Source organism: Phacochoerus africanus, chromosome 14, assembly GCF_016906955.1.
Source record: "Phacochoerus africanus isolate WHEZ1 chromosome 14, ROS_Pafr_v1, whole genome shotgun sequence".
Classification (NCBI taxonomy): domain Eukaryota; kingdom Metazoa; phylum Chordata; class Mammalia; order Artiodactyla; family Suidae; genus Phacochoerus; species Phacochoerus africanus.
Window position 1 is genome coordinate 25,215,988 of NC_062557.1, and position 26,866 is coordinate 25,242,853.

Consider the following 26,866-nt stretch of genomic DNA (forward strand, 5'->3'; position numbering starts at 1 on the left):
ATAATCATATTTACCAATTAATCAAATCCCATGTAATTGATTTTTGCTCTACTTGAGTCCAGTTTTTCCATTAGTTTGGTTGACCTTGCCTGATGACTGTGAAAGAAATCATTTCGAGAAGTTTATAAGGTTTTTGTTAAGGCTCTTATGATTTGCCCAGTGAAGAGGGTGCCTTGATCTCTGGAGAATGTGCAAAGCATACTCCCAAGTGGAAAATATATTTTCTAACAGTTTCTTTGTCATTGTGAGGACATCAGCCTTACATTATAAGAAGGCTTTTAATCCATCAATCAAAAATGGGATTGGCCAGGGAGCCAGGAAGAGCCAAGCAGCCATATTGGTTTCCCATAGCCCAACTATTTCATTTACAGCTATTGTTTACCGATTTTAATTTTTCTGATTTAGGAGCAGACTGTTGTCATCTTACCAGGAACATAGGATAGCAAACGTCTGACAATGAAGGGTTCATTTTTGCAAAAGCAGAATGGACTTTATCTACATGTGCTGTAATCTTTACAGATATTGTTGCCTTGTTAACTAGGTCATTTCCCTAACACTCTGGTTCAGTCCCTTTGGTGTGAGCCTCAATTTTTTTCTTTTTTCTTTTCTTTTCTTTTTTGTTTTTGTTTTTTTTTTGTTTTTTGGGGGGCCACACTCATGGCATATGGACGTTCCCAGGCTAAGGGCCCAATTAGAGCTGCAGCTGCTCGCCTACACCACAGCCACAGCAACACGAGATCTGAGCCTCGTCTTCGACCTACACGGCAACGCTGGGTCTTTAACCCACTGAGCAAGGCCAGGGATCAAACCCGCAACCTCATGGTTCCTAGTCGGATTCCTTAACCACTGCACCACGACGGGAACTCCTAATATCTTTCTTTAAGACCCTTTAGGACAAAATTACTTTCTTTTTCCTGAACAGACCTCATTTCTATTCCTCACACTTTCTTTTACCAGAAACACACATCTTATTTTCCTTATATACTGAAATGTTTTCCTTACTGTATCTAGTAGCTTTAATCACATATGTATTGTAATATTTAGCCCTTAAAAAACCTTAATCTCTAGTGAAAACTAAGAAGCAAGCTATTATGTCAAACCAGGCATTTCCTGATTGGCAAACTTATGAATATATTCCATAGCTTCTAGAAGTATACATTTTCTCTTCCAATAAACCTAACCATCTTCCATTTTTCTCTAGTAAGAAGACAAAGTAGGCAAACTTAGACCTGCTTAGCAATTAATTTTTTAGTATTTTACTTTAATTGAAAATGATCTTGATATTCAATGAATTCCATTATTTAAATTAATTTAGCAAAACTCTAAACTTTGAAGTTAATACAAATCTGGAGAACCTACTTTTAAGCAGAGGTATTGTAAAACATAATTATCCTTAATGAGTTCACATAAACTCTTATCCCATTTGTTTCTGTTTTATTACTTATGAAAATACCATCATACCAAGTTAATTTTCCCATTGACAAATTTTATAACAGAGATAACATAAGTTTATTGACTTTCAGTAAACCTAGGTACATTAAAACTATTATACTGGAAGTTCTCATTGTGGCTCAGTGGGTTAAGAACCCGACATTGTCTCTGTGAGGATGTGGGTTCTACCCCCAGCCTCACTCAGTATGTTAAGGACCCAGCATTGCAGCTAGCTGGAGTGTAGGTCCCAGATGTAGCTTGCACCCAGTGTTATGGCTGTGGGCTAGGCAGCAGCTACAGTTCCTATTTGACCCCTGGCCCAGGAACTCCTATATGCTGCAGGTGTGACCACTAAAAAAAAATTGTTATACTTAATATGATTACTCTAAAGACATGTATTAATAAAACCAACAACTGGAGACCCCGCCATGGTGCATTGGAAACGAATCCAACTAGGAACCATGAGGTTTCGGGTTTAATCCCTGGCCACGCTCAGTGGGTTAAGGATCCAGCATTGCTGTGAGCTGTGGTGTAGGTCAAAGACATGGCTCGGATCTGGCTGTGGTGCAGGCTGGCAGCTGTAGCTCTGATTGGACCCCTAGCCTGGGAACCTCCATATGCCCAGGGTGTGGCCCTAATAAGCAAAAATTAATTAATTAATTAATTAATTACAGAAAACCAACAACCTAAACTTGTTTTCTACATTAAAGATGAATCCTAGACAGCCTGTTCAATAAGTGGTGCTGGGAAAACTGGACAGCCACATGTAAAAGAATGAAATTAGAACACTTCCTAATACCATACACAAAAATAAACTCAAGATGGATTAAAGACCTAGATATAAACCAGATACTATAAAACTCTTAGAGAAAAACATAGGCCAAACACTCTCCGACATAAACGACAGCTACATCTTCTCAGATCCACCTCTTAGTAATGACAATAAAAACAAAAACAAACAAATGGGACTTAATTAAACTTAAAAGTTTCTGCACAGCAAAGGGAACCCTAAACAAAACGAAAAGACAACCCACAGAATGGGAGAAAATCTTTGCCAATGAATCAACTGACAAGGGATTAATCTCCAAAATTTATAAACAACTCCTATCGCTCAATTCCAAAAAAACAAACAACCCCATCAAAAAATGGGCAGAAGATCTAAACAGACAATTCTGCAAAGAAGACATATGGATGACCAGAAAACACATGAAAAGATGTTCAACTTCACTCATTATTAGAAAAATGCAAATCAAAACCACCATGAGGTACCACCTTACACCACCCAGAAGGGCCATCATCAAAAAGTCTACAAACTGTGGTGGAGAGCATGTGGAGAAAAAGGAACCCTAGTATACTGTTGGTGGGATTGTAAATTGGTGCAATACTGGAAAACAGTGTTTTTTTCCTGTTTCCTGGAAATTGGAGATTTCCACAGAAAACTAAAAATAGAACTACCATTTGATCCAGCAGTCCCATTCCTGGGCATCTATCCAGAGAAAACCATGATTTGGCATGTTCTCCAATGTTCATTGCAGCACTATTTGCAATAGCCCAAGACATGGAAACAACTTAAATGTCCATCAAGAAGATGTGGCACATATACACAATGGAATATTACTCAGCCATTAAAAGGAACGAAATAACGGCATTTTTAGCAACATGGATGGACCTAGAAATTATCACGCTAAGTGAAGTCAGTCAGATAATGAGACACCAACATCAAATGCTATCACTTACATGTGGGATCTAAAAAAAAGATAAAAGACAAAAAAAAAAGAAAAGAAAAGAAAAGAAATTATAGAGTTCCCATCGTGGCACAGTGGTTAACAAATCCGACCAGGAACCATGAGGTTGGGGGTTCGATCCCTGGCCTCACTCAGTTGGGTTAAGGATCCGGCTTTGCCGTGAGCTGTGGTGTAGGTCAAAGACACAGCTCAGATCTCAAGTTGTTGTGGTTGTGGAGTAGGCCAGCAGCTGTAGCTCAGATTTGACCCCTGGCCTGGGAACTTCCATGTGCACAGGTGTGGCTCTTAAAAAAAAAAAAAAAAAGTCATGGACCATCACTTAATGAAAGGATATCCAGATATCAGGAAAAATTCACCAAAGCATCTGAAGGGTGCCATGAAGCAGAGGTGCCATGGGGGTGGGGCCCTCAAGGGGCTTGGTACCAAGTGCCAGTCCAAAGCAAGATCCACATGACCTCAGGTGGGCTTTTCTGATATCCCGCCAACACCCCAAGCATTGTCGATATAAACAATTAATAACCAAACTATAATAGGAGTAGAAAAGAGTTGTATTTGAGCCAAACTGAGAACTTTAGCCTAAAGACCGCCTCTCAGGTAGCTCTGAGCAACTGCTCTGGGGAAGCATGGTTTTCAGCAGTTTCATATCTTGTCAGAACAAAGAATATCAAACAAGTCAGGAAGGAGGTCCCATCACGGCTCAGCGGTAACAAACCTGAGTAGTATACATGAGGATTCAGGTTCGATCCCTGGCCTTGATCAGTGGGTCAGGGATCTGATGCTACCATGAGCTGTGGTGTAGGTCACAGACACAGCGCAGATCCCACGTTGCTGTGGCTCTGGTTTAGGTCGGCAGCTGCAACTCTCATTTGACCCCCTAGCCTCGGAATTTTCATGTGCCAAAGGTGCGGCCCTAAAAAGCAAAAAAAAAAAAAAAAAGAAAGAAAAAGAAAAAGAAAAACAAAAGAAACACACCGTTAATGTGAGACTTACCTGGCTTCTGTTTCTCTTGAAGTTTATAAAACACCATACTTGACCTAATTAATAATCTTCTTCTGCCGGTCGATTACTCAGTCTTTGTCTCAAATGTAGGCATATTATAAGTCATCGAATTGCAGTCTCTAGATGGTGACAGACAGTAAACTTCGGTGATAAGATTCCTCTCACTTTCCTTTTCCATAGACTTGAGAGTCCGAAGGCCAGAGTCATTGCTGCTGGGCAAGACTGGGCAGGGATGGCACTGAGGGCAAAGGTGAACGCAGCAGTGGGCACCTTCTCTGAGCCTGTCCCTGCTCCTCCTTCCCAAAGTCCATACCCCTGTCACGTAGATGCTGCCCATCTTCACCAGCTGAGACAGTGATCGCATAGACCTAGGGAAAGTTACATTAAATAAAAATCCGAGAGCTCCCATCATGGCGCAGCAGAAATGAAACCAACTAGGAACCATGAGGTTGAGGGTTCTATCCCTGGCCTCTCTTAGTGGGTTAAGGATTCAGCGTTGTCATGAGCTGTGGTGTAGATCGTAGACGCGGCTTGGATCTGGTATTGCTGTGGCTCTGGTGCAGGCTGACAGCAACAGCTCCCATTAGACCCCTAGCCTGGGAAGTTCCATATGCCGTGGGTGGGGCCCTCAAAAAGACAAAAAGACAAAATATTAAAAGATAAAAGTAAAAATAAAAATCCAATTCCCAATTGTAATGGGCACATTTCAAGGGTTCAGGTGTCAAGTGTGGTTAGTGGCTACTGCGTCAGGCAGTTCAGATAGTGAACGTTTCGTTTCTGACTTTCTAGAGCATTCTGCAAGACCGCACTGCGGTAGAGGACCACATCCTCCCTCCCTCTCAAATTTCTCTCCCATTCCTTTTTCTGCTCGCCATGCTTATTATTCAGCTATATCAAGGGTCTAACAAAGACTCTCTCTATGACCAAACTCTACTTAGGCTCCTCTGATCTCTTTTCTTAACTAGGCCTCAACCTTGGCCTTCTGGATCCATCCTTGCCAAGTCCAGTTTTAACAAAAATCTGAAGTCAGTTTAGAGAGACTCCCACAGCCTTGCTATCTGAGCCATCCCTAGCCTGCTCACAGCAAGAATTCTATTAAATCAATTTAGCAAGAATTCCCCCTACCCTTGATGTCTCTTCTTAGTAATTTTCCATCTACTGACCCCCGCACTCTGTTTAATGGCTATAAATTCCTACTTGTCCTTAATGGTGTTTGGAATTGAACACACCTCTCTCCCCTGTTGTAATGTTCCTGTTGCAATCGTCCTAAATAAAGGCTTACTGTCTTAACAGACTTCAGACTAATGTGAGGTTTTTTTTGTCTTTTTGCCATTGCTTGGGCTGCTTCCGCAGCATATGGAGGTTCCCAGGCTAGGGGTCTAATCGGAGCTGTAGCCACAGCAACGTGGCATCCGAGCCTTGTCTGCAACCTACACCACAGCTCACAGCAATGCCGGATCCTTAACCCACTGAGCAAGGCCAGGGATTGAACCCGCCTCCTCATGGATACTAGTGGAGTTCATTAACTGCTGAGCCATGATGGGAACTCCAGAATAATGTATTCTTTAACACCTCTTCTTCTTGCCCCTAGGAAAAATTCATTTTGTTCTGTCTTAACACCATGTCAGAGTTCCCTTGTGGCTCCACTGGTTAAGGATCTGGTGTTGTCACTGCTGTGGATCTTTGTCACTGCTTCCTCGTCCCATGGGCACAGCCAAAAACAAAAACAAAAACAAAAAAAACCCCACAAACAAACAAAAAACAACAAAACAACACCATATCAATTCCTCTTCTAAAGCCAATGTCATGTGCTATCGCATTCATTTATGTGTTTGTCTTCCCTTATGGATTACTGAACTCTCATGGAAAGTATCATGAGTATAGTGCTCAAAAGGCACTTTTACATCAGAATACTGGGTTCAGAGCCTTCTAATGGCACTTGCTAGCTGTGTGAGCTTGGACAAGTGACATTATGTCTCCAAGCCTTAATTTTCTCATCTATAAAACTGAGAAAATAAAAATGCTTCTCTTGTAAAGATTCAATGAGAAAACTCACTGTGTTAGGCAAAAAGTAACTAGCCCATCTTCCAGTCTTTGCCTCCGTACCTAGAAGTTAAAGCTAGAAATGGAAGATTTTCTTTGTAGATCTGAATAGAAATTCCCATTTCTTCAATATTGTTATATAGTGTTGTACTTGTAGCATTTCCTTGACACTTCTATTGGAAATAAGTCAGACTAATCTTTTTTTTTTTTATTTCATGCTGTCAAATTTAGCTCTCCAAACTATCAACAAAACACCCTGCTAATAAGACAAAATTGAGTTTATTCTTAGTGCAGTAAGGAAGAATACTACCTTGGCAGGGGACCAAGAGGTAGTAGGATAAAGTAGTGGTATATTTATTGAAAATATGAAGATTAATTGGGGGCATGGGGATCTTTCAATGAGGGGGTTAGAACTGGGCAAGGGTCATGATATTTAGGATCGGAGATCATAGCAAAGCAAGGATTCGGAGACCAGGCATTGTAAGAATCTTGGAGTGTACGGAAATGTCAAGTGATGGTTTCTATTGAAGCGCTGATGGTTCTTTTAGGAAGTTCTTAAAATGAACAATGGATTTATTAGCATTTTTAACTTCCAGGCAAGTGTGTTAATAGCTGTCGTTCATGTAGACAGTAAGGTGTGTGTGGAGGAGGTGTCAGTTCTCGGTGCTTTTAAAAAAGCTGATGAGTAAAATGAATGGAAACATATTCAGGATTCTGAAGTTACTTATCCCTGCAGACAGAGTTTAAAAATGGAAGAGTACTATTTTGGTAGCTTAGAGGATGACTTGAACTTTCAACAGAAACCCCACTCCCACCCAGGTTTACTCCCGAATTCCCAGCATCCTTTCAGTTGGGTGTCACCAGTCTTGTGAGAAGGCAGAATTAGGAATGCTCCTCCTCCTGCCTGGAACCTCAAGTGGCTTTAGGGCATAAGTTCGCTGGTTAGATGGCATGGAAGCGTTTCCTTCCTGATTAACAGTTGCTGCTCCTTGGAGAAAGGGGCACTTCTGAATTTAACTTTCCATAGACAGCATGTGCAGTGTTAAAAAATAATTATTCTGACAATAATACAGTAAGAGACTTTATTCAGGATTACTGCAATAGGGACATTACAGTAGGGGAGAGAGACTGCACTCAACTCCAAATACAATAAGGATAAGTGGATGGAAAATCACTAAGAAGCGACATCAAGGATGGCGGATTGTTGCTAAACTGACTTACAGAATTACAGTGCTGAAGGCAGGCCAGGGTTTGATGAGCTATCAAGAGTGGGGAATTTTCTCTAAACTGACTTAGCAGGATTCTTGCTGAGTTTCTTCTTACTCCAATGAGGAAGAGTGAACACTAAAGAATAACTTCTTTTTACATGTATAATGATGAAACACGAACCTGGGCACCCAGGGGAACTATTGGGTCTCCTTGGGGGCAAGTGGGAGGCATGATTAAATGCCAAAGGGATTCTCATCTGTAAGATTCTTGATGAAGTTTTACGTGAAAACAGGAGAAAAATGAAGATGACCTCCCAAAGGTCCTTCAAACGTTTGGAGCTTTCTTGTTCAGGACTGAAAGAAATAAAAGTTAAAAAAAAAAAAAAAGAGGTAAGTAAACAGCTCGTTCTAGGGGCAGAAAGAGGCTCCCTGCGATGCGATCGCTGCTCTGGACTGGGGAAAACGTTAAGAACAGTGGAGCAGCCCGGGGGCCCAGCCAACGGAGCACTACAAGTCCCCAAAGGCACCGCGGTGGGGGCGGAGCTTCCTGGCCGTTATGACGTAGTGGGCGTGGACAGCTCCTCGCGGTTTTTAGCCCCGCCCCTGTCCCCTTCCCCGCCCTGTTGCTGTTGCGCCGCCGCTGGTTGCTTCCCCCGGTGAGTCCCTGGAGTGAAGGAGGGCAATCAGGGACGGTTGGGGCCTCGCGTTCTCCGACTTTACACTTCCAGCCCTGAGAAAAAGGCCCTGGGCGGGTAGAGGTGCTGCCGGTTTCGGTTTTCACCTCCTTCCATCTTTCTAGGGTGACTGTAAGTGGGAGTGGCGTCATGGAGTCCTTGGAGCCCCTCCGTCGCCTTGGAGGGTTGAAGGCAGTTTATCTCCCAAGGAGGGCAAGGTTTCAGGGTCCGGGGCGGGGTGGGCGGCTCATGAGACCGAAGGAACCTTCGGACCGGAGCGACGGTCTTGACGTCATGATCTCTCTCGCTAGCCGAGGTCGTGCTGGTTCCTTAACCGCATGCTTGACGTCATCGCCTTCTGCTTCGTCGCCGAGGCGGGATCCTGCCCGGTCACTCGAGGCAATTTACTTTCTCTTGGGACCTCATTTTCGCTGTCCTGATCCCTGAAGTCCCCCTTTCCTTCAGTTGAGGCCATCTGTAATTGGAGGAGACGTTCTAGACAGCCGAGAAGAAAGAGCAGCTGGCGTGCGACGACCTGCTTCTTTACCATGGAGTTCCTTTCCCATACTTCCTCCCCGCCGCCACCGTCCCCCCCAGTTTAATTTGGGGGCTCATTATGATTTCATATTAAATTCAGGGCATATTAACTTTTTTCCATCACTTTGATTCTTTGCTCCTGATGTAAGCCAACAAGTGGCCATGGTTGGAGCTGAGTAGAATAGTACAAATGCTACATATTATAACATCCCCACTATTGCAAAAACTGCTAAAAACAAAAGACTTAATACAGTAGGTCTTTGTAGATTATGTAGAACACATGATTAAGGAGTATCCAATGAAACACTTTCACAGGTAGTTTCAGAGGGCCTCTACCTGAAACTACCTCTTTGCAGACATGATGGCTGTGGAGCACAAAGGACCCTGAGAGGTAGTCAGTGGGGGTTATGTAGCACTAACAAGTGGTCTTGTCTTTGGAGTCAAATAGTACCAATAGTTAAAATTTTCTACTGTGCTTTTTATAAATGTGCTACCATGCTTCCCCATTTTCTTAGATGAAAAGACAAGCTCTTTCACTTCCTTGGGATCATCATTATATGTAGCTGGAAAGCTTCTTAGAGCTTTTCTAGCCTGATCCATGCATTTTGCTGATGAGGCCTAAAAGGAGGTAGTGTGACTTGGCCAGGATCTCAGAGCTAGTTAGTGGCAGAACTAAGACAGGAACCCAGGTCCCCTGGCTCCTAGCTTAATCCCCTTTCCACTACACTTCAAGCACTGTCACTACCCATGTCACTTCAAGGATTAGCATACTCACTCTTCTCACAGAAAAAAATCTAATAAAATCTCAGTAAAGTGGAATAAAATGGAGATTTAGTACACAGCTTTGAGATCTTCACAGTTACTTCTGGTTACCCAGCACTATTTTTTCATTCTTCCCTAGACCTCTTGGCACAGTGGTGTTGTGATTTGTGGTATGAAAGCTGCTTAGAAGAAGCTGGGCAACTAATCCAAACAGTTGTCAATGAATTAGATACTAAAAATCTCCTGGGGCTATAAAATTTATGTAAGGCCCTCAGAAAGATTTTAGGTAAGGAACTAGAATGAACTTTGAAGATTTGGAGTAGAGCCAGTGGCTCTAATGATTTGAGGACCAGTGTGACTGTGTGTCTTTGCTTTTGCTCCCCATCTCATGGGTGTATATCGACATATCCATACTATCTATTGTCAGTGTTGGAGTTCCCATCATAGCTCAGCAGTTAACGAATCTGACTAGCATCCATGAGGGTGCAGGTTCGATCCCTGGCCTTGCTCGGTGTGTTAAAGATCTGGCGTTGCTGTGGCTGTGGTGTAGGCCGACAGCTACAGCTCTGATTCAGCCCCTTGCCTGGGAACCTCCATATGCCATGGGTTCGGCCCTAAAAAAAAAAAAATTGTCAGTGTTCTCTGAAGGGTAGTTCTGTGGAAGCATCTCTTCCAGGGCCAAGGGGAGCAGGATTCAAATCAGTTCACCCATTTTGCTAACTGCTAATAGTTTTAGAAAGTTAAGTAAGCAAAGATGAAGGAATTGGGTTGCATGTGGATTTTGTTTTTACTTATATTTGTTTTTACTGTTCCCAGATGAAGAATTGATTTGCACTTCTCTTTTGGCTTTGGAAGCATTTAATTTCCTTCTGCGAACTAATCCAAAGAGCCATATAATCCAGACGATCTATAGTCTTTATTTCTCTTGGAACATACCCACTGGTATAAAACACTAATGTTAAGATGTTGGGCATTCTTTATGGTAAAATTTTATGGTTTTTACTAAGTTTATTTCTTCTTTGTGGTTCAGCAGACATGAGGAAAAATCTTTAGGAAAATTGGTGAATTGATTTGGTCGAGTCTTTGCATTGTTAAGACTCTGAGCCAGGAAGCTTAACATTTTTTCAGTTTCTCTGCTAAAAAGCACATCAGTGTGGTTTACAGATTGATTCAAAAAGAGCAGGAATAGAATCGGCTTTTTGTTCCTTTTCTTCGGGAGAACATGAGAGAATCTATGCCCTCGTGGAACAGGCCTGGGAGTTGTATATTAGACTTGAAAAGCTCATTAGATGAAAATGTGTCGTTTTTCCTAGAAGCCAGGAGCCAGTTCAATGGGCTTATTTTAAAATACGTTGCTTATTATTGCCTGCCTCCTCACTGAGGATCCTAATCATTTTGGAGACTGAGCTGAAAAAAAGTTAACAACTATGTCAGAGTCTAAGTAAAGCACCTCTAAGGGTTTGTGAACTCTTTGCATTAGTTTCCCACACTTAATAGTTTGTCTTTAAAAATCCTTCCTTGTGGAGTTCCCATCGTGGCTCAGTGGTTAACGAATCCTACTAGGAACCATGAGGTTGTGGGTTCGTTCCCTGATCTTGCTCAGTGGGTTAAGGATCTGGCGTTGCCATGAGCTCTGGTGTAGGTCACAGACGTGGCTTGGATCCCGTGTTGCTGTGGCTCTGGCGTAGGCTGCCAGCTGCAGCTCCAATGAGACCCCTAGCCTGGGAACCTCCATATGCCACAGGAGCAGCCCTAGAAGATGCAAAAAGACATAAATAAATAAATAAATAAATAAATAAATAAATAAAAATTAAAAAATAAAAATCTTTACTTGTTTTCCCTGGTCACTCTCTATGTGACCAGTCTTTGATTTGAGGGTAGGACTGAGGAATTAGGTGGACTGCCATCCCATGATTTCTAGGGAGCCTAATTCATTCCACTGCTTTTTCATGACCCGGTGACTGTCTAGGTCTCTAAATGTAACTTTTGCTCTTTTTGTATTTCCTCTCTCTTTCTTGCCTCTATGGTTATTGCCAGAATTAGAAGTGAAGGGTAAAGTTCCAGTTGTGAGGATATGGGTTTGATCCTTGGCCTCGCTCATTGGGTTAGGGATCTGGCATTGCTGCAAGCTGCCACATAGGATGCAGATGCGGCTGGGATCTGGCATTGCCGGAGCTGTGGCATAGGCCAGCAGCTAGCCCAGGAATTTCCATATGCTGTAGGTACAGCCTTAAAAAAAAAGAAGAATTGAATGGTAGACAGGATCTTTAGTGGGAAGAGTGGTTAGAGGGGGAAGCTGATCTTCAATCATTCTAATTTTCCTTCCCCATCCTTCCCACTCCCCCTCCACAGTCATTTCTGGACTGCTTTATCAGACAGATAATTTCCCAAGGCTTTGGTGGAGCCTGTTTCTCCCAGGGAATTTTATTATCCCTGGGAGGGAGGACAAGGACCTTAAACATTAAGAGATACCTTCCTTCAAGGAAAAACTAAATGAGGTGTCTCTTCACTGACCTGGTTCAGATTACCATGGTTATGCCGTAGGCTTACCCATGGCTTTTTCTGTCCTCGACTTTACTCAGAAGCAGAGAAGAGAAACCACTGCTGTTCTCCACTCTGACTGCCTCCTCAAACTCTTCCCCAGTTTTGGCAGAGGAGGAGTTATTTCAAGAATGACTGAGTTTTGAATACCCAGAGTGCCACTGGGTGCCCCCTAAGTCCTTCCGGCAAGGGGACGAGATGTCTGAATGGGAAACTTTACGGAGTCTTACATTTTTTTTTTTTAACTTTTTTCTTTTTTATCTTTTTAGGGCCACACCCACAACATATGGAAGTTCCCAGGCCAGCGGTCTAATCAGAGCTACATCTGCCAGCCTACACCACAGCCACAGCCATAGCAATGTGGGATCGAGCTGCATCTGCGACCTACACCACAGCTCACAGCAACACCGGATCCTTAACCCACTGAGCAAGGCCAGGGATCGAACCCGCCTTCCCATGGATGCTAGTCGGGTACGCTAACTGCTGAGCCGTGACAGGAACTCCTCTTACATTTTTTATTTTATTAAAGTATAGTTGATTTGTCTCTTACATGTTTGATAAGCAAGGAACCAAGACTTGATTTTTCCAGATGATTAAGTTTTCAGATTAATGAATTGAGATAGATTCCATTGGCTGTACACCCAAGCCTCTGAGCGTAAGCTCCTTTGTGCCATTTTTGTATGTATATGCCGTCCTTTCTTCAGTGTCCTGTTCAGGAGCTAACTTATGGACTGATTGTTTTTCTGATAAAGAAAGAGGGGCTAAGAGTTCCCACTGTAGCTCAGTGGTTAACAAACCCAACTAGCATCCATGAGGATGCGAGTTCGATCCCTGGCCTCGCCAGTGGGTTAAGGATCCAGCATTGCTGTGTGCTGTGGTGTAGGTCACAGACACAGCTCAGATCTGGCGTTGCTGTGGCTGTGGTGTAGGCCGGCGGCTTCAGTTCCTATTGGACCCCTAGCCTGGGAACCTTCATATGCCGCAGGTGCGGCCCTAAAAAGACAAAAGACAAAAAAAAAGAAAGAAAGAAAGAGGGGCTACACCAAGCTCCCCTACCCTTGGCTGGTCTTGCCTTTCAGAGTAGCATACATCTGCAAAATAGTTTGCCGGAGTTTGAGTGTGTGGAAGGTGGGTAATGGAGTGTGAATTGTATGGGTCCTTAAGGAAATCAGATCTGTGCCTTTTGTTTTTTGGCACCATGCCACTGGAACCAGCTATGCCAGCTGAGCCAGCCATACCAAAAATTGACCTAGCACTTGGAGCTTATCATCTCCTTACTCTATTTTAGAAAAAAGAAAGCTGAGAAACCGCAGCTTCTCAAAAGTATCCACCACGTAACGAATGGGGCCAAAAATAAGAATTAGCCCTACTGTCCTTCACGCCATGGGTTTACCTACAAAGCCTCTTCATTTCACTTTTTGATGAAGGACACGCTGCATATCGTATTCAGTTACTCAGTGAATACTTAATTAGTGATTATTCTAGGCTGAGCATATTGTGTTTATAGGGGTACTATGAAGGAAAAGAACAGGGAGCAGAGTACTTCGGTTAATTGAGAGGCAGGCCCTGAGTCACTCTGAGTGTTATCACCATCCATAGTCAAAGGACAGATGAGGTCAGTTTACACACTCAGATGAATGGTGCTCCAGGCTTAGGACAGAGGGGCTGTGCTGGCCTCAGTGTGACTGCAGACCGTGAGGAAAGATGGGTCTGCAAACTGAGAAACCTCCCTGCCCATCCTCCCACGGCATCCAGCAGATCGGCTGGCAACAGCGTATCCTGAGGAACAAGTCCTGGCCTAGACCGGAATATGATCCCTTCCTTTCTTAGAAAAAGTGATCTGAGGTTTGAGGTTGAGGATGTGGCCAAACTGTGTCACAAACCAGAAAGCCAATCCATTTCTTAGTTCCGTCGCTCAATCCCAAGAACACATATTTCAGTGCCTCAAAGTTCCCTGTGAAAACACTGACCTCTGGGGAGCTGGAAGAAGAGGGCTGGTTGCTCAGAGTTCAAAATAAAGCCAGGAAATAAGATGGGTGGGGCAGAGCTAGAAGAGCTACTGTGTTCTTTGGTTATTGAACTTTTGATTTTTTTAAGGTGTGTGTGTGTGTGTGTGTGTTTACAATCTCAAAGCATGTTCCAGCAGCTGAATTTGCAAGGTACCAGGTAGTGTTTGCATAGGTGCAGTTCTTCATCCGTTGCGTGGAACTGCAATATTGTTTACATTTCCCAGTAAAAACTCTGGGTTGAGAAAGATGGACTTACTAAATGTTAGGGGGTGAAGTGGGGGTGGAGCATGTAGAAGAGAGGGCATGTCACGCTTGAGGGGCAGGAAGTATCAAGTCCCAACAATTCAAAAGATTTTGTTTTTTGTATGTACTATTTTTACCTCCCAGGTATCTTGATCACATTTTATCTGTACTGTGACCTAGAAAGCTGATATAGAGCTTACTATCCCCGTTTCAGAGATAAGGGTCCAAACATGCTTGCTGGGGAGTTCCCTTTGTGGCTCAGCAGTTAACAATCTCAACTAGGATCCATGAGGATTCGGGTTCGATCCCTGGCCTTGCTCAGTGGGTTGAGGATCCGGCGTTGAGCTGTGGTGTAGGTCGCAGAAGCAGCTCAGATTCTGCATTGCTGTGGCTGTGGTGTTAGTCCAGCAGCTGTAGCTCCGATTTGACCCCTAGCCTGGAAACCTCCCTATGCCAAGGGTGTAGCCCTAAAAAAAGGGAAAAAAGCCAACTTGCTTGCTGTCCTCCAAACATGGGCTACGTTTTCCTGTTTCTATGCTGTTATGCATGCTGTTTAATTCATCTGGAATTTCCTCACCCCCAAACCCATATGTCAAAATCCTAATCTTCCTTGAGGGTTTATCAAGGATCTTACTCACTCCTGGAAGCTTTCCATTTTCCTAATCAGTTGCATCTCTCCCTCTCTTGAACCCAAGAGCATTTAGCACTCATTCTATCCATTTGACAGTCAGATTCTCATCTAACCTCCATATTGGATCCTTTTTGAGAGCAAAGATTGTGCCACAAAAGGAAAAAAAATTAATAATCGGTAACATCTGTTAAACTCTTTCTTTATGCAGACTTTGTGCAAGTAGTTTATTTAGGTTCTCAGCAAGCCTTTGGCAGGTCGGGATTTAAGGACCTGAGGATGTACATTGCAGGCATACCTCAATGTGCTTCCAGACCTTGCATTTTTTACCAGTTGAAAGTTTGTAGCAACCTTACCTTGAGCAAGTCAATTGGAGCCATTTTTCTAACTACCTTTGCTCACTTCATGTCTCTGTATCACATTTTGGAATTCTAACAAAATTTCAGACTTTTTAAATTTTTTTTGTCTTTTTGTCTTTTCATCCTTTTAGGGCCAAACCCGCAGCATATGGAGATTCCCAAGCTAGGGGTCTAATCAGAGCTGTAGCCGCCGGCCTACACCACAGCCACAGCAAGACCAGATCCGAGCCTCGTCTGCGACCTACACCACGGCTCACACCACCGCCGGATCCTTAACCCACTGAATGAGGCCAGGGATCGAACCCACAACCTCATGGTTCCTAGTTGGGTTCGTTAACCTCTGAGCCACAACGGGAATGCCTGTTTTTATATTTTTTTATGGTGATCTGTGATCAGTGATCTTTGATGTTACTGTTGTCATTTTTGACACTTTTAGCAATACATTTTTTTAGACATAATTCTATTATACACTTAATGTAAATATAACTGTTATATACACTGGGAAATCGTGTGACTCGCCTTATTGAGGTATGCACTTTATGGAGGTGGTCTGGAACCAAACCCGCAATATCTCTGAGTTATGCTTAAATTTCAGTTAATGCTCACAAAAAAATGAATGAGGTAGTTGTTACTAGCCCCACTTTACAGATGAGAAAACATGCACAGAGCCCAGTTAAGTAAATCACCCAAGGACGTATGATTAATTGGTGGTGAAGCTGGAACGTGAACTCCAACCTTATGATTTCAAAACCTATGCTTATCACCACTGCATGTCAGATAATCTCCTCTTGCCCTGTCTTTCATTCTTTTTTTTTTTTTTGCTTTTTAGGGTCGCACCACAGCATATGGAGGTTCCCAGGCTAGGGGTCCAATCGGAGCTACAGCTGCCAGCCACAGCCACAGCCACAGCCTTGCTGATCTGAGCCATGTCTGCAACCTACAACCACAGCTCACGGCAACGATGGATCCTTAATCCACTGAGCAAGGCCAGGGATGGAACCTGCCTCCTCTTGGATGCTACTCAGATTCATTTTCGCTGAGCCACGTCTTTTCACTGTATTGCGCCTTGATATATGGAAGGACCGGATAATTATAAGATAAAAGGAATAGAGCAGAGAAGCTGAAATCTAGAGAAACTAAGTCACAGGGCTTGTTGGGATAAAAGAAATCTAGAATCTAGGTCTTCAGTTCTCAGCTGAGGAGCACACTAGCTATTAGGAGAGAAAAAGGTGGGGCTGGGGGGATGGCGGTGCCTGTGGCGAGGAGGTCAAAGAGTCTCAGAAAATCCTCTTAGCAGAGGAAGTTATGAATGCAGAGTGGCTCAAAGTGAAACAGAAAGCAAGTTGTGTGATTGCAGTACTTGTCAGGCTTTGCTCTTCCTGACTTGCCCCGAACGGAATGTTCCCTGGGTGAGAGCCCAGAAATTCCCAGCATTTCAGACAACCCGCATGGAGCCTCATTCTATCTCGTGTCTCATCCTCAGGACCCCCCACCATGGAAGAGACAATAGGAGAGCCTCCCACCTCAGCTGTCTTGCTGGACCACTGTCACTTCTCTCAGGTCATCTTTAACAGTGTGGAGAAGTTCTACGTCCCTGGAGGGGACGTCACATGCTATTACACCCTCACGCAGCATTTCATTCCGCGTCGAAAGGACTGGATTGGCATCTTTAGAGTAAGTGGTTAACTTAGTACCAAGTGACTGGGAACTAGAGGTGAATCTTCATCATCTGAGTATGTGACCGTCTCTGTCTGTATGATAAGCATTTTGCATATATGCCTAGCCCATATTAAAATCCTCAGCTGGAGTTCCCATCATGACACAGTGGGAAACAAATTCGACCAGGAACCAGGAGGTTGTGGGGTTCGATCCCCGGCCTCACTTAGTGGGTTAAGGATCTGGTGTTGCTGTGGCTGTGGTGTAGGGCAGCAGCTGTAGCTCTGATTGGACCCCTAGCCTGGGAACCTCCATATGCTGCGGGTGCAGCCCTAAAAAGCAAATAAATAAATAAATAAATAAAATCCTAAACTAAGCTCCCTAGCTCCTCCCCCTACAGACACATATGCCGTGGGGCTCAAATTTTATTTTCAGTCTTATCTTAATCTATAAGATAGCAAATCATACCATCCCCAAGTTTTATTACACTTTCAAAGACCAAATGTAAATGTTTTTCAAATTATCCTATTTTGAAATACTCATCTATGACTTGACTGGGGTGGGTGGCCCCTTACATAATTTCCGTGAATTTTAATGTTACTTTCTTAGGAGAGTGTTTTTATTTAAAAATGAGTGTTACCAATCAGGAAAGGAGGTTGAAAAGTTGCCTTATTCAATGTCCTGCATCCAAAGAAATTTGTTCCCGAGTAAGCGTGTCTTGCTTCTCTGTGAAGATTTCTAAGAACAGAAAGTTTATGAGCTCCCTCAGTGGCCTCTTCCAGTGTCTGATCACTCTGCCAGTTCAAGTACAGAAGTGTACTTTTTGAAAAAATTATAGTCAACACTCTCTACCTTCCCTGCTTTCCCCATCTGTGTCCCTCTCTGTCACTGACATCGTGAGCACGCGCACACACACACACACACACACACACACACACACACACACCCCCCATAATGACAAATCTTCCTATTTCCAGAGACAGGAGATAAAGGTCAAATTTAAGTAATTTACACTGCTGAGTCCCAGCATCAGTGACCTTTGTTCTGACACCTCAGTATGTCAAGTGCTTGTTTGCCAACACCACTTGTCCTGAAATCAGACATTCTTCTTGCCTGCACTGTGATGGCACTGGTGCTAATTCACATCCTTCACTGAATTCCTTTTCCTGATTGTTTGCAATGGCAAGCTAAGTGATAGAGGATGGAAGCTGGAGGCGACAAGGCTGGTGTGTAGAGATGGTGGACAACCAGAGGGACCCTGACAGGTATCATGACAGCTCCTGAGACTGCAGGACTGAACCGTTAGACTGAAGGTGTTCTAACACAAAACACTGACACGCCAGAAGTGTTTTCCATTTTGGAAAGAAGATAGTGATTTTTTTTTTCTTCCCCATATGTAGCAAGGCTGTCCAGTAGAACTTTCTATGAACAACACTGTCCAGTAGAACTTTCTGTGATGGAGCTATCCTTTCACTGTCCAGCGTAGTAGCCTCTAGCCACATGTGACTAATGGCACTTAAAATGTAGTTGGTGTGTTGTGGCTTAAGGGTTCCAGGGAGTAACATCCCCACGGGCCTTGTTTACTATAGGGATTGCACCTACACCCAGATGGACATTAATCCCTAGCCTCCTGTGACTCCGTTTACGGGAAGAAAAGGACAAAGAAACGGTGAGACTTACGGGACATTTCCACTCCTAAGACCCTATTGGACAAGGACTGATAGAGGTAATTGAACAAGGCCAGTGAGAGAAAAACCACATCTTTCTGGACCCCACATTGGTGCCCCTCCCCATCTTTAAGGAATAAAAACCACTATAGGACAATAGAGAAGGGGGACTCTTCTCCCCCCTCCCAACAACCCTGGGAGCTATCTGCTTTCCTTTTTTTTTTTAATTTAATTTAATTTTTTGTCTTTTTGTCTTCTTAAGGCCACACCCACAGCATATGGAGGTTCTCAGGCTAGGGGTCTAATTGGAGCTGTTGCCGCTGGCCTATGCCACAGCCATAGCAACTCCAGATCCAAGCCACGTCTGCGACCTACACCACAGCTCATGGCAACGCCAGATCATTAACCCATTGAGCAAGGCCAGGGATCGAACCCACAACTCATGGTTCCTAGTCGGATTAGTTTCTGCTGCGCCATGACGGGAACTCCTCTGCTTTCCTTTCCTTGATAAAGACATTGCTTGCTTGCAAAACAAACAAACAAACAAACAAAAATGTAGTTAGTATGACTGAATAACTGGATTTTAAATTTAATTTATTATTATTTTTTTTATTGTCTTACCCTTGGCATATGGACGTTCCCGGGCTGGAGTTGAATCAGAGCTGCAGCTGCCAGCCTGCACCACAGCCACAGCAACATGGGATCTGAGCCACATCTGCAACCTATACCACAGCTCCCGGCAACGCTGGATCCTTAACCCATTGAGCAAGGCCAGGCATCCTCATGGATGCTAGTTGGATTTGTCTCTGCTGCACCACAATGGGAACTCCCATAAATTTTATTTAATTTTAATTTAGGGAGCCTTTTGTGGCTAGTGGCTAGCATACTGGTCAATGCAGGTATAAATAGTAAAAAAAAAAAAAAAAGAATGATTCAAAATTACTCATAGGTTTGGAAATATAATCTGTAACTTTTTTTGGCAACACAATTATATTTCCATTTTGCTCAGACTCTAATCCTCAAGCATTTAGCAACTTCCAGTGAGGACTTCATTCTAAACTAAATGAAAATCTTATGCTTTTTAAAAACAAATTGTTTTGGAGTTCCCTGGTGGTGCAGCAAGTTAAGGATCCGACATTGTCACTGCTGTGGCTCTGGCTACTGCTGTGGTGGGGGTTCCATCCTTTACCCAGGAACTTCCATGTGCTTCTGAATAAATAATGAAAACAAATCTTTAAAAGCATTTTAAAAATACATCTATATTTTTATACTTCATGCATTTCAGAGGTATTGCCATACCACAATAAGGAAATTGTGGTTAATCCAAAGAATGGCCTCTGATGTTCATTGTCCAGAAAGCTATTGATTTGAACACCTACCCCAAAGCCTGAAAGAAAATTTGAAGATTGATAGAAACACAGACCTTTTGAGAACAGAACGATGTGTTAGGTCTTTGTGTGTGTGTTTATGATTTAATCCTCACCGCACAGTAGCCCCCTGAGGTAGTAGTATTAGGGCTTGTTCTCTGATTAACAAAATGAATATACTCAAGATAGTGACTTACTCAAGATCTCCCAGCGGTGAAGCAAGTTTGTTTGATCTCAAATCTCTGCTTTTCTTCCCCTATCCTATGGAATTCCTCTGATGAACAAAAGGTGGTAAACTAGAGGATTAAGGACCAACTGTAAAATTTTGTCCTTCTGGAGTTCCTGTCGTGGCTCAGCGGTTAATGAACCCAACTAGTATCCATGATGACGCAGGTTCGATCCCTGGCCTCGCTCAGTGGGTTCAGGATCCCTCATTGCCGTGAGCTGTGGTGTAGGTCACGGATGCGGTTCAAATCTCCCATTGCTGCAGCCGCAGCTCCGATTGGACCCCTAGCCTGGGAACCTCCATATGCCGTGGGTGTGGCCCTAAAAAGACAAAAAAAAAAAAAAGAATTAAAAAATAAAAACAACCCTTTGTCCTTCTGACCTCACTTCTGAAGCGCTCCCAGTGTTCTCTCAGTGTAGCCTTACTCATACGCCTCCACTCCTCATCTGCCCTGACGCCACTGGTTCCTGGCACCAAGTAGGCACTACGAGATGTTTCTCAGGCACAGTCTTCTCCACATAGTGAAAGCTGCTACCGGGATGACAAAGCCTCAAGTGATCGGGAGTCAGCTTTTCTTCCTTCAGTGTGTAGTCCTGTGCTCCATACTCCCCCAGGCACTTCCGCCGTATTTCAAGGTTCCAGGGAGGGGAAATGTCACACCACGAGAGGCAGGCTGGGCCTGGGACTCCTCAGATGGAGGAGCCAAGGACAGAGGTTGCGGGTGGTCAGAAGTTGCTCCCTTGTTCCCGGCAGCAGCACTTCTCAGGCCTTCCCAGATATTTTGGTCACAGTGCATTAAGAAACTCCAGGATGTGAATGAAGACTTCATAAAATGCCTGCTTCCTGAACCTCCACAGGCTGCTGTGGCTCCGAGATGCTGACAGCAATGGGGTGTGTATTAATGAGACACTAAAACATGCCCTAGAATGTTCTGAGGCGCCTTCAGCATAGCCTTTTCAACCCTGCTCTGATTCCTTGCTCTCTAAAACTGGCATTTATTTTTAGTTCTTTCCTTTCCCACTGGGCTCAGGCAAGGGTCAAAATCTGGCAATAAATGTAATTTTGCTTCTTAGTTGCTGAGTATTCTCTCCTTGAAGACACAGTTGGCTCCCTGTCTATTCTCCAGTGTGCTCTTTTCGTCCAGATACGGTTTGAGCCATCCTTGACCCCCGCCTCACATTTAACGAGACTGTTTTCCGCTCAGCCAGCTCTCTGCTTTGAGGCGTATTTACAGTATCCTTACATCTTCGGACTGACTGCATTCCATGCCTAGAAGAGGCCTTTCTGACTACCAGACTCTGGTGGTTTTCTTTATCACCGCCAAGCCCTCATGAAACATGCGCTAAGAAAAACGCTGAAGGAAGAAAAACGCTATCGGCTGGACTCACTCACCTGGGGCCTCATAATCTAAGCGCGTTCTTACCCATCCAACCCAGACACACACGTTATTGTACAAACGCATTTTTTAAATGCAGTGGTATAACCAGTTCGGTGACAGGACAGAATCGGACACAGGAGAGGACAAAGCAACAGAGAGGGCAGATCAGTGGTGCTTTCTGATTAAGTTCCCAAAGAAAAGAAAAGAAAAGAAAGGAGTTCCCATCAGCTCAGTGGTAATGAACCTGACTAGTATCCATGAGGACGCAGGTTTGATCCCCGGCCTCACTCTGTGGGTTAAGGATCTGGCATTACCGTGAGCTGTGATGTAGGCCGACAGCTGTGGCTCTGATTTGACTCCTAGCCTGGGAACTTCCGTATGTCACAGGTTCGGCCCTAAAAAGCCAAACAAAACAAAACAAAACAAAAAAAACCCAAGAACATCATCATAAGAAGATATCGAGATCAAGGTTCACAGTCCCACAACTTTTTTCCCAGGCACTCTCAGTTCTGTGTCTGACTTAGAGATGACATTTTTGGAATTCTTGAGCTGGGCATTGAGTGGCCAGTTTTTGTTTCCTTCTAAGACAAGTAATTTGGACTCTGTGTGTACATACCAATTTTCAGTTGTATACATAGTTATCGTAAGTCGGAAAACAAGATTTGGGAGTTCCCTGGTGGCCTAGTGGATTAAGGACCTGGCATGGTCACTGCTGTGGCGAGGGTTCAGTCCCTGGCCCAGGAACTTCTACATGTCGTGGGTGGGAAAAACAAATCAAAACAGATTTGATCCATGGTTGGTAGATCTTATAATGAACTTCTTGCACTTGCAACCTAACAAATAAAAAATGTAATTTAAGAAGACAGAGCCCAAATAAGGATGGTCCCCAGAGCACTTTCAGATGCTGAACAAGAGCCTCTTGTCATTGCAGGTGGGATGGAAGACAACCCGTGAGTATTACACCTTCATGTGGGTTACATTGCCCACTGACCTGAACAGTGAAGCAGCCAAACAGCAGGAAGTCCAGTTCAAAGGTGAGAAAAATACTGGATCAAAAGTCTTGAAGGCGTTCCCGTTGTGACTCAGTGGAAATGAATCTGACTAGCATCCATGAGGATGCAGGTTCAATCCCTGCCCTCGTTCAGTGGCATTGCCATGAGCTGTGTCGTAGGGCAGTAGCTACAGCTCCGATTTGACCCCTAGCCTGGAAACTTCCATATGCTGCAGGTGCAGCCCTAAAAAGCCAAAAAAAAAAAAAAAGTCTGGAAGACAGCAGCCAAGATAACTTAATTCCCTTGAGCTTTCTGAGGTAGATAAGAGACTTTCAGATTTTTATTTTTTTCTAAATAGACTTTTTTTTTTTTTTTAAACACTGTGTTCTGTTTTCAGCTTATTACCTGCCCAAGGATGATGAGTATTACCAGTTCTGCTATGTGGATCAGGATGGTGTGGTCCGGGGAGCAAGTATCCCTTTCCAGTTCCGTCCAGAAAATGAGGAGGACATCCTGGTTGTCACCACTCAGGTCTGTAAACATCTCATCTCAATTGCAGTTCCAGGAGAGGGTGGAATTTTAGTCAGTAAGCCTTTATTGAATGTCTAATAGATACCATTGGGAAATTTTTATACAGTACCCATTCAAACCCACCATTCCTAAGGGAATGCCTTAAGAAAGTTAGCAAGAATTATAACGATAAGTGATTTCTCCTTTTCCTAAAGCTTCTGTAACTCAGTTGGCACTCAGTTATCCCCTTAACTTTTCCGGTTACTTAATTTTTGTCATCTGCACATCTTATCACCTCAGTAAATTTTATAAGCTCCTTTGAGGAGAGACACACCAAAAATTCTTTGTATGTCTTGCAGTTCTGCCCCTAAGCCTGTCATTTGAAAAGTAGATTCAGGAGTTCCCGTTGTGGTGCAGTGGAAATGAATCCAACTAGGAACCATGAGGTTGCGGGTTCAATCCCTGGCCTCGCTCAGTGGGTTAAGGATCCAGTGTTGCCGTGAGCTGTGGTGTAGGTTGCAGATGCGGGCTCGGATCTGGCGTTGCTGTGGCTCTGGCGTAGGCTGGTGGCTACACCTCCGATTAGATCCCTAGCCTGGGAACCTCCACATGCCGCAGGAGCAGCCCTGGAAAAGACAGAAAGACAAAAAAAAAAGACAGAAAGAAAAGTAGATTCATTCACTTACAAGGTTATTTAATTGGACACCTGCTTCCGTCCAGCATTGTGGTAGGCACTCAGGATAAGGTACAGAATCAATTAAAACCCTGTCCTGTCCCAAGTCCAAGCATTTGCAAGCAAAAACTGGAGTTCCTTTCATAGCTCAGCAGAAACAAATCTGACTGGTATCCATGAGGACACAGGTTTGATCCCTGGCCATGATCAGTGGGTTAAGGATATGGCATTGCCATGAGCTGTGGTATAGGTTGCAGACGCAGCTCAGATCTGGTATTGCTCTGGCTGTGGTGTAGGCTGGCAGCTGTAGCTCCGACTGAATCCCTAGCCTGGGAACCTCCATATTGCCGCAGGGGCAACCCTAAAACAAACAAAACAAAACCCCTGCATTCTTCTGTCATTTCTCCCTTTTAACTTTTTGTGGCCTTCACTTTGTTTATCTTTCTTTCTTGGTGATGGCAGGCTCAGTGCTGCAGATGCACAGACATACCTCTTACCCCCTTCCCTGCATACTGAGGGCTGCTTCCCCTTGGGGTACTGAGTGGGACCCAGCTAGAACCTCACCATCCCAGCCCTTGGGACCTTTCTGCTAGAGGGACTTGAATATCCATCAAGCTATAAAGGGCCAAATACGAGTTTATGGAAACACTCCTTTGTAGGGTGAGGTGGAAGAGATTGAGCAGCACAACAAGGAGCTGCGCAAAGAGAACAAGGAGCTGAAGGACAGCTGTGTCAGCCTCCAGAAGCAGAACTCAGACCTGCAGGCCGAGCTCCAAAAGAAGCAGGTACGGCTGCCAGTTAAAGGTGAACTTGGAGAACGGAGATCGGAATTGATGGTGCCTCCTATCCAGCACCGTTGTCTGTTTTTCTTGTGATCTCACTCCTTTATGCTACTATCCAGCACAGGTTTTAGTATTTTAGATACTTCCTTTTTATTGTTTACATATTGAAATGATATTTTAGATATATTAGATTAAATACGTATACTATTAGTAAAATTAATTTCATCTGCTGCTTTTTACTTTTTCTAATGTGACTACTAAAATTTTTTAATTTTTGTGGCTTAGTTTTAAATTTTGCGGCTCTCATGAATTTATTGGACAGCACTTTTCTAGGAGAAAAGCAACTTTATTTTGTCCCCTGCTGTGTCTGCAGTACCATAATGGAATCTGGTGTGAGATAGACACTCATTAAATATTTGTTAAATGAATTAATGGACAAATATAAGCTCCAGTAGAAGGGAAATTAAGGTAGATGTGCTTTTAATGGGGAAAGAGCATGTTAAGAACATTTAGGAGTTCCTCTCGTGGCTAAGTGGTTAACAAATCCGACTAGGAACCATGAAGTTGCAGGTTCGATCCCTGACCTCGCTCAGTGGGTTAAGGATCCCGCATTGCCGTGAGCTGTGGTGAGGTCACAGATGCAGCTCTGATCCGGAGTTGCTGTGGTGTAGGCCGGCAGCTATATAGCTCCTATTCGACCCCTAGTCTGGGAACCTCCATATGCCTCGGGTGTGACCCTAGAAAAGACAAAGAGACCCAAAAAAAAGAACATTTAAATATGGAAATCCTTTTACTTGGCTATTTTGTTCACTGCTGTGTCCTGCTATCCTGACATACAATAAGTGCTCAACAAATATTTGTTGGCTTCCTGAGATGCTAAACACTATCTTAGAAATGTCCATCCCTTTGACGTTTCAACCAACAGGAGGAGCTAGAAACCCTAAAGAGCATCAGTAAGAAGTTGGAAGAGACAATGAAAGAGCAGAAGGACTCTTGGAAGACAGAGCTACTTCAGTAAGTATGATTCTCAGATGGGAAGAACTGCTGTGTTATAAACACCCTTAGGTAGGGTCAGATTTGACTTCTAGGATTTGTTAGAAAACAGTCTTCCTGGAGTTCCTGTCCTGGCTCAGTGGTTAACGAACCTGACTGTATCCACGAGGCTGTGGGTTTGATCCCTGGCCTCACTCATTGGGTTAACGATCTGGCATTGCCATGAGCTGTGGTGTAGGTTGCAGACGAGGCTCAGATCGGGCGTTGCTGCGGCTGTGATGTAGGCCAGCAGCTACAGCTCCGATTCAACCTAGCCTTGGAACCTCCATATGCTGTGGGTGTGCCCCCCCCAAAAAAGAAAAAGAAAACAGTCTTCCCATTATGACAATGATAGGTATGATTCTCCCTCTTTGAATCATGAGCTCTTTGCTTCTAGGGTTAGAGAATTAGTATCAGCATGGTAAGGACCAATGACCTGAATTCAAGTATTAACGTTAAGGTTTTGGTGGCTTTTTTTTTTGGCTTTTTAGGGCCACACCTGCGGCATATGGAGGTTCCCAGGCTAGGGGTCCAATCGGAGCTACAGCTGCTGGCCTATACCACAGCCACAGCAACATCAGATCCAAGCCGTGTCTGCGACCTACACCACAGCTCACAACAATGCCAGACCCTTAACCCACTGAGCAAGGCCAGGGATTGAACCTGGAACCTCGTGGTTCCTAGTTGGATTCGTTTCTGCTGTGCCATGAGGGAAACTCTATTGAACACTTGCAGTTTAAGGTCAGGAAGCCAAAAGAGGATTGAAGAAGAGACTAATGGATTTTAAAATAACGCTCTAGGCTTAGGACCAGGACAGCATTAAATTGTTTAAGGTCTGGAGTTCCTGTCGTGGCTCAAGGGTTAAGGAATCCGACTAGGAACCATGAGGTTGCAGGTTCGATCCCTGGCCTTGCTCAGTGGGTTAAGGTTAAGGATCTGGCGTTGCCATGAGCTGTGGTGTATGTACCAGACGAGGCTCAGATCCTGCATTGCTGTGGCTGTGGTGTAGGCCGGCGGCAACAGCTCCAATTCGACCCCTAGCCTGGCAACCTCCATATGCCGCAGGAACAGCCCAAAAAATGGCGAAAAGAAAAAAAAAATTGTTTAAGGTCTGGGGGAGCTGATTTGATGTTAGCATATTTTTCACTTAGTCATCTGTATACCTCCACAGACTGAAAGAACAAAGCCAGAAGATGTCCTCAGAGAATGAGAGGATGGGAGTCAGAGTGGATCAGCTTCAGGTAAGTAATGCCAAGCCTTTGCCAAGGTATATTTTCTTAGCCTTGCCACCACTCCACTCTGGTGGCCCAGGGAGACTCAGTTCATTGTAGTAAGTGCCTCTCATAGTGGCCCATTCAGAGCATCAGACTATGGTATCAAAGAGTGTTTTCCATTCTTGGCCCC

General features: G+C 43.9%; 1 protein-coding gene across 1 annotated transcript in view; it reads left to right on the forward strand.

The window, feature by feature from the left end:
* Positions 1 to 8,011: 8,011 nt before the first annotated feature.
* Positions 8,012 to 26,866, forward strand: part of CALCOCO2 (calcium binding and coiled-coil domain 2) — a 29,655-nt gene continuing 10,800 nt past the window's right edge. Inside the window, exons 1-7 of the mRNA XM_047757357.1 lie at positions 8,012 to 8,082; positions 16,663 to 16,853; positions 22,405 to 22,507; positions 22,863 to 22,996; positions 24,308 to 24,433; positions 25,356 to 25,444; positions 26,634 to 26,703. Coding sequence (XP_047613313.1) covers positions 16,674 to 16,853; positions 22,405 to 22,507; positions 22,863 to 22,996; positions 24,308 to 24,433; positions 25,356 to 25,444; positions 26,634 to 26,703 — 702 coding nt within the window. The 5' untranslated portion in view covers positions 8,012 to 8,082; positions 16,663 to 16,673. The remainder of the gene's footprint in view (positions 8,083 to 16,662; positions 16,854 to 22,404; positions 22,508 to 22,862; positions 22,997 to 24,307; positions 24,434 to 25,355; positions 25,445 to 26,633; positions 26,704 to 26,866) is intronic.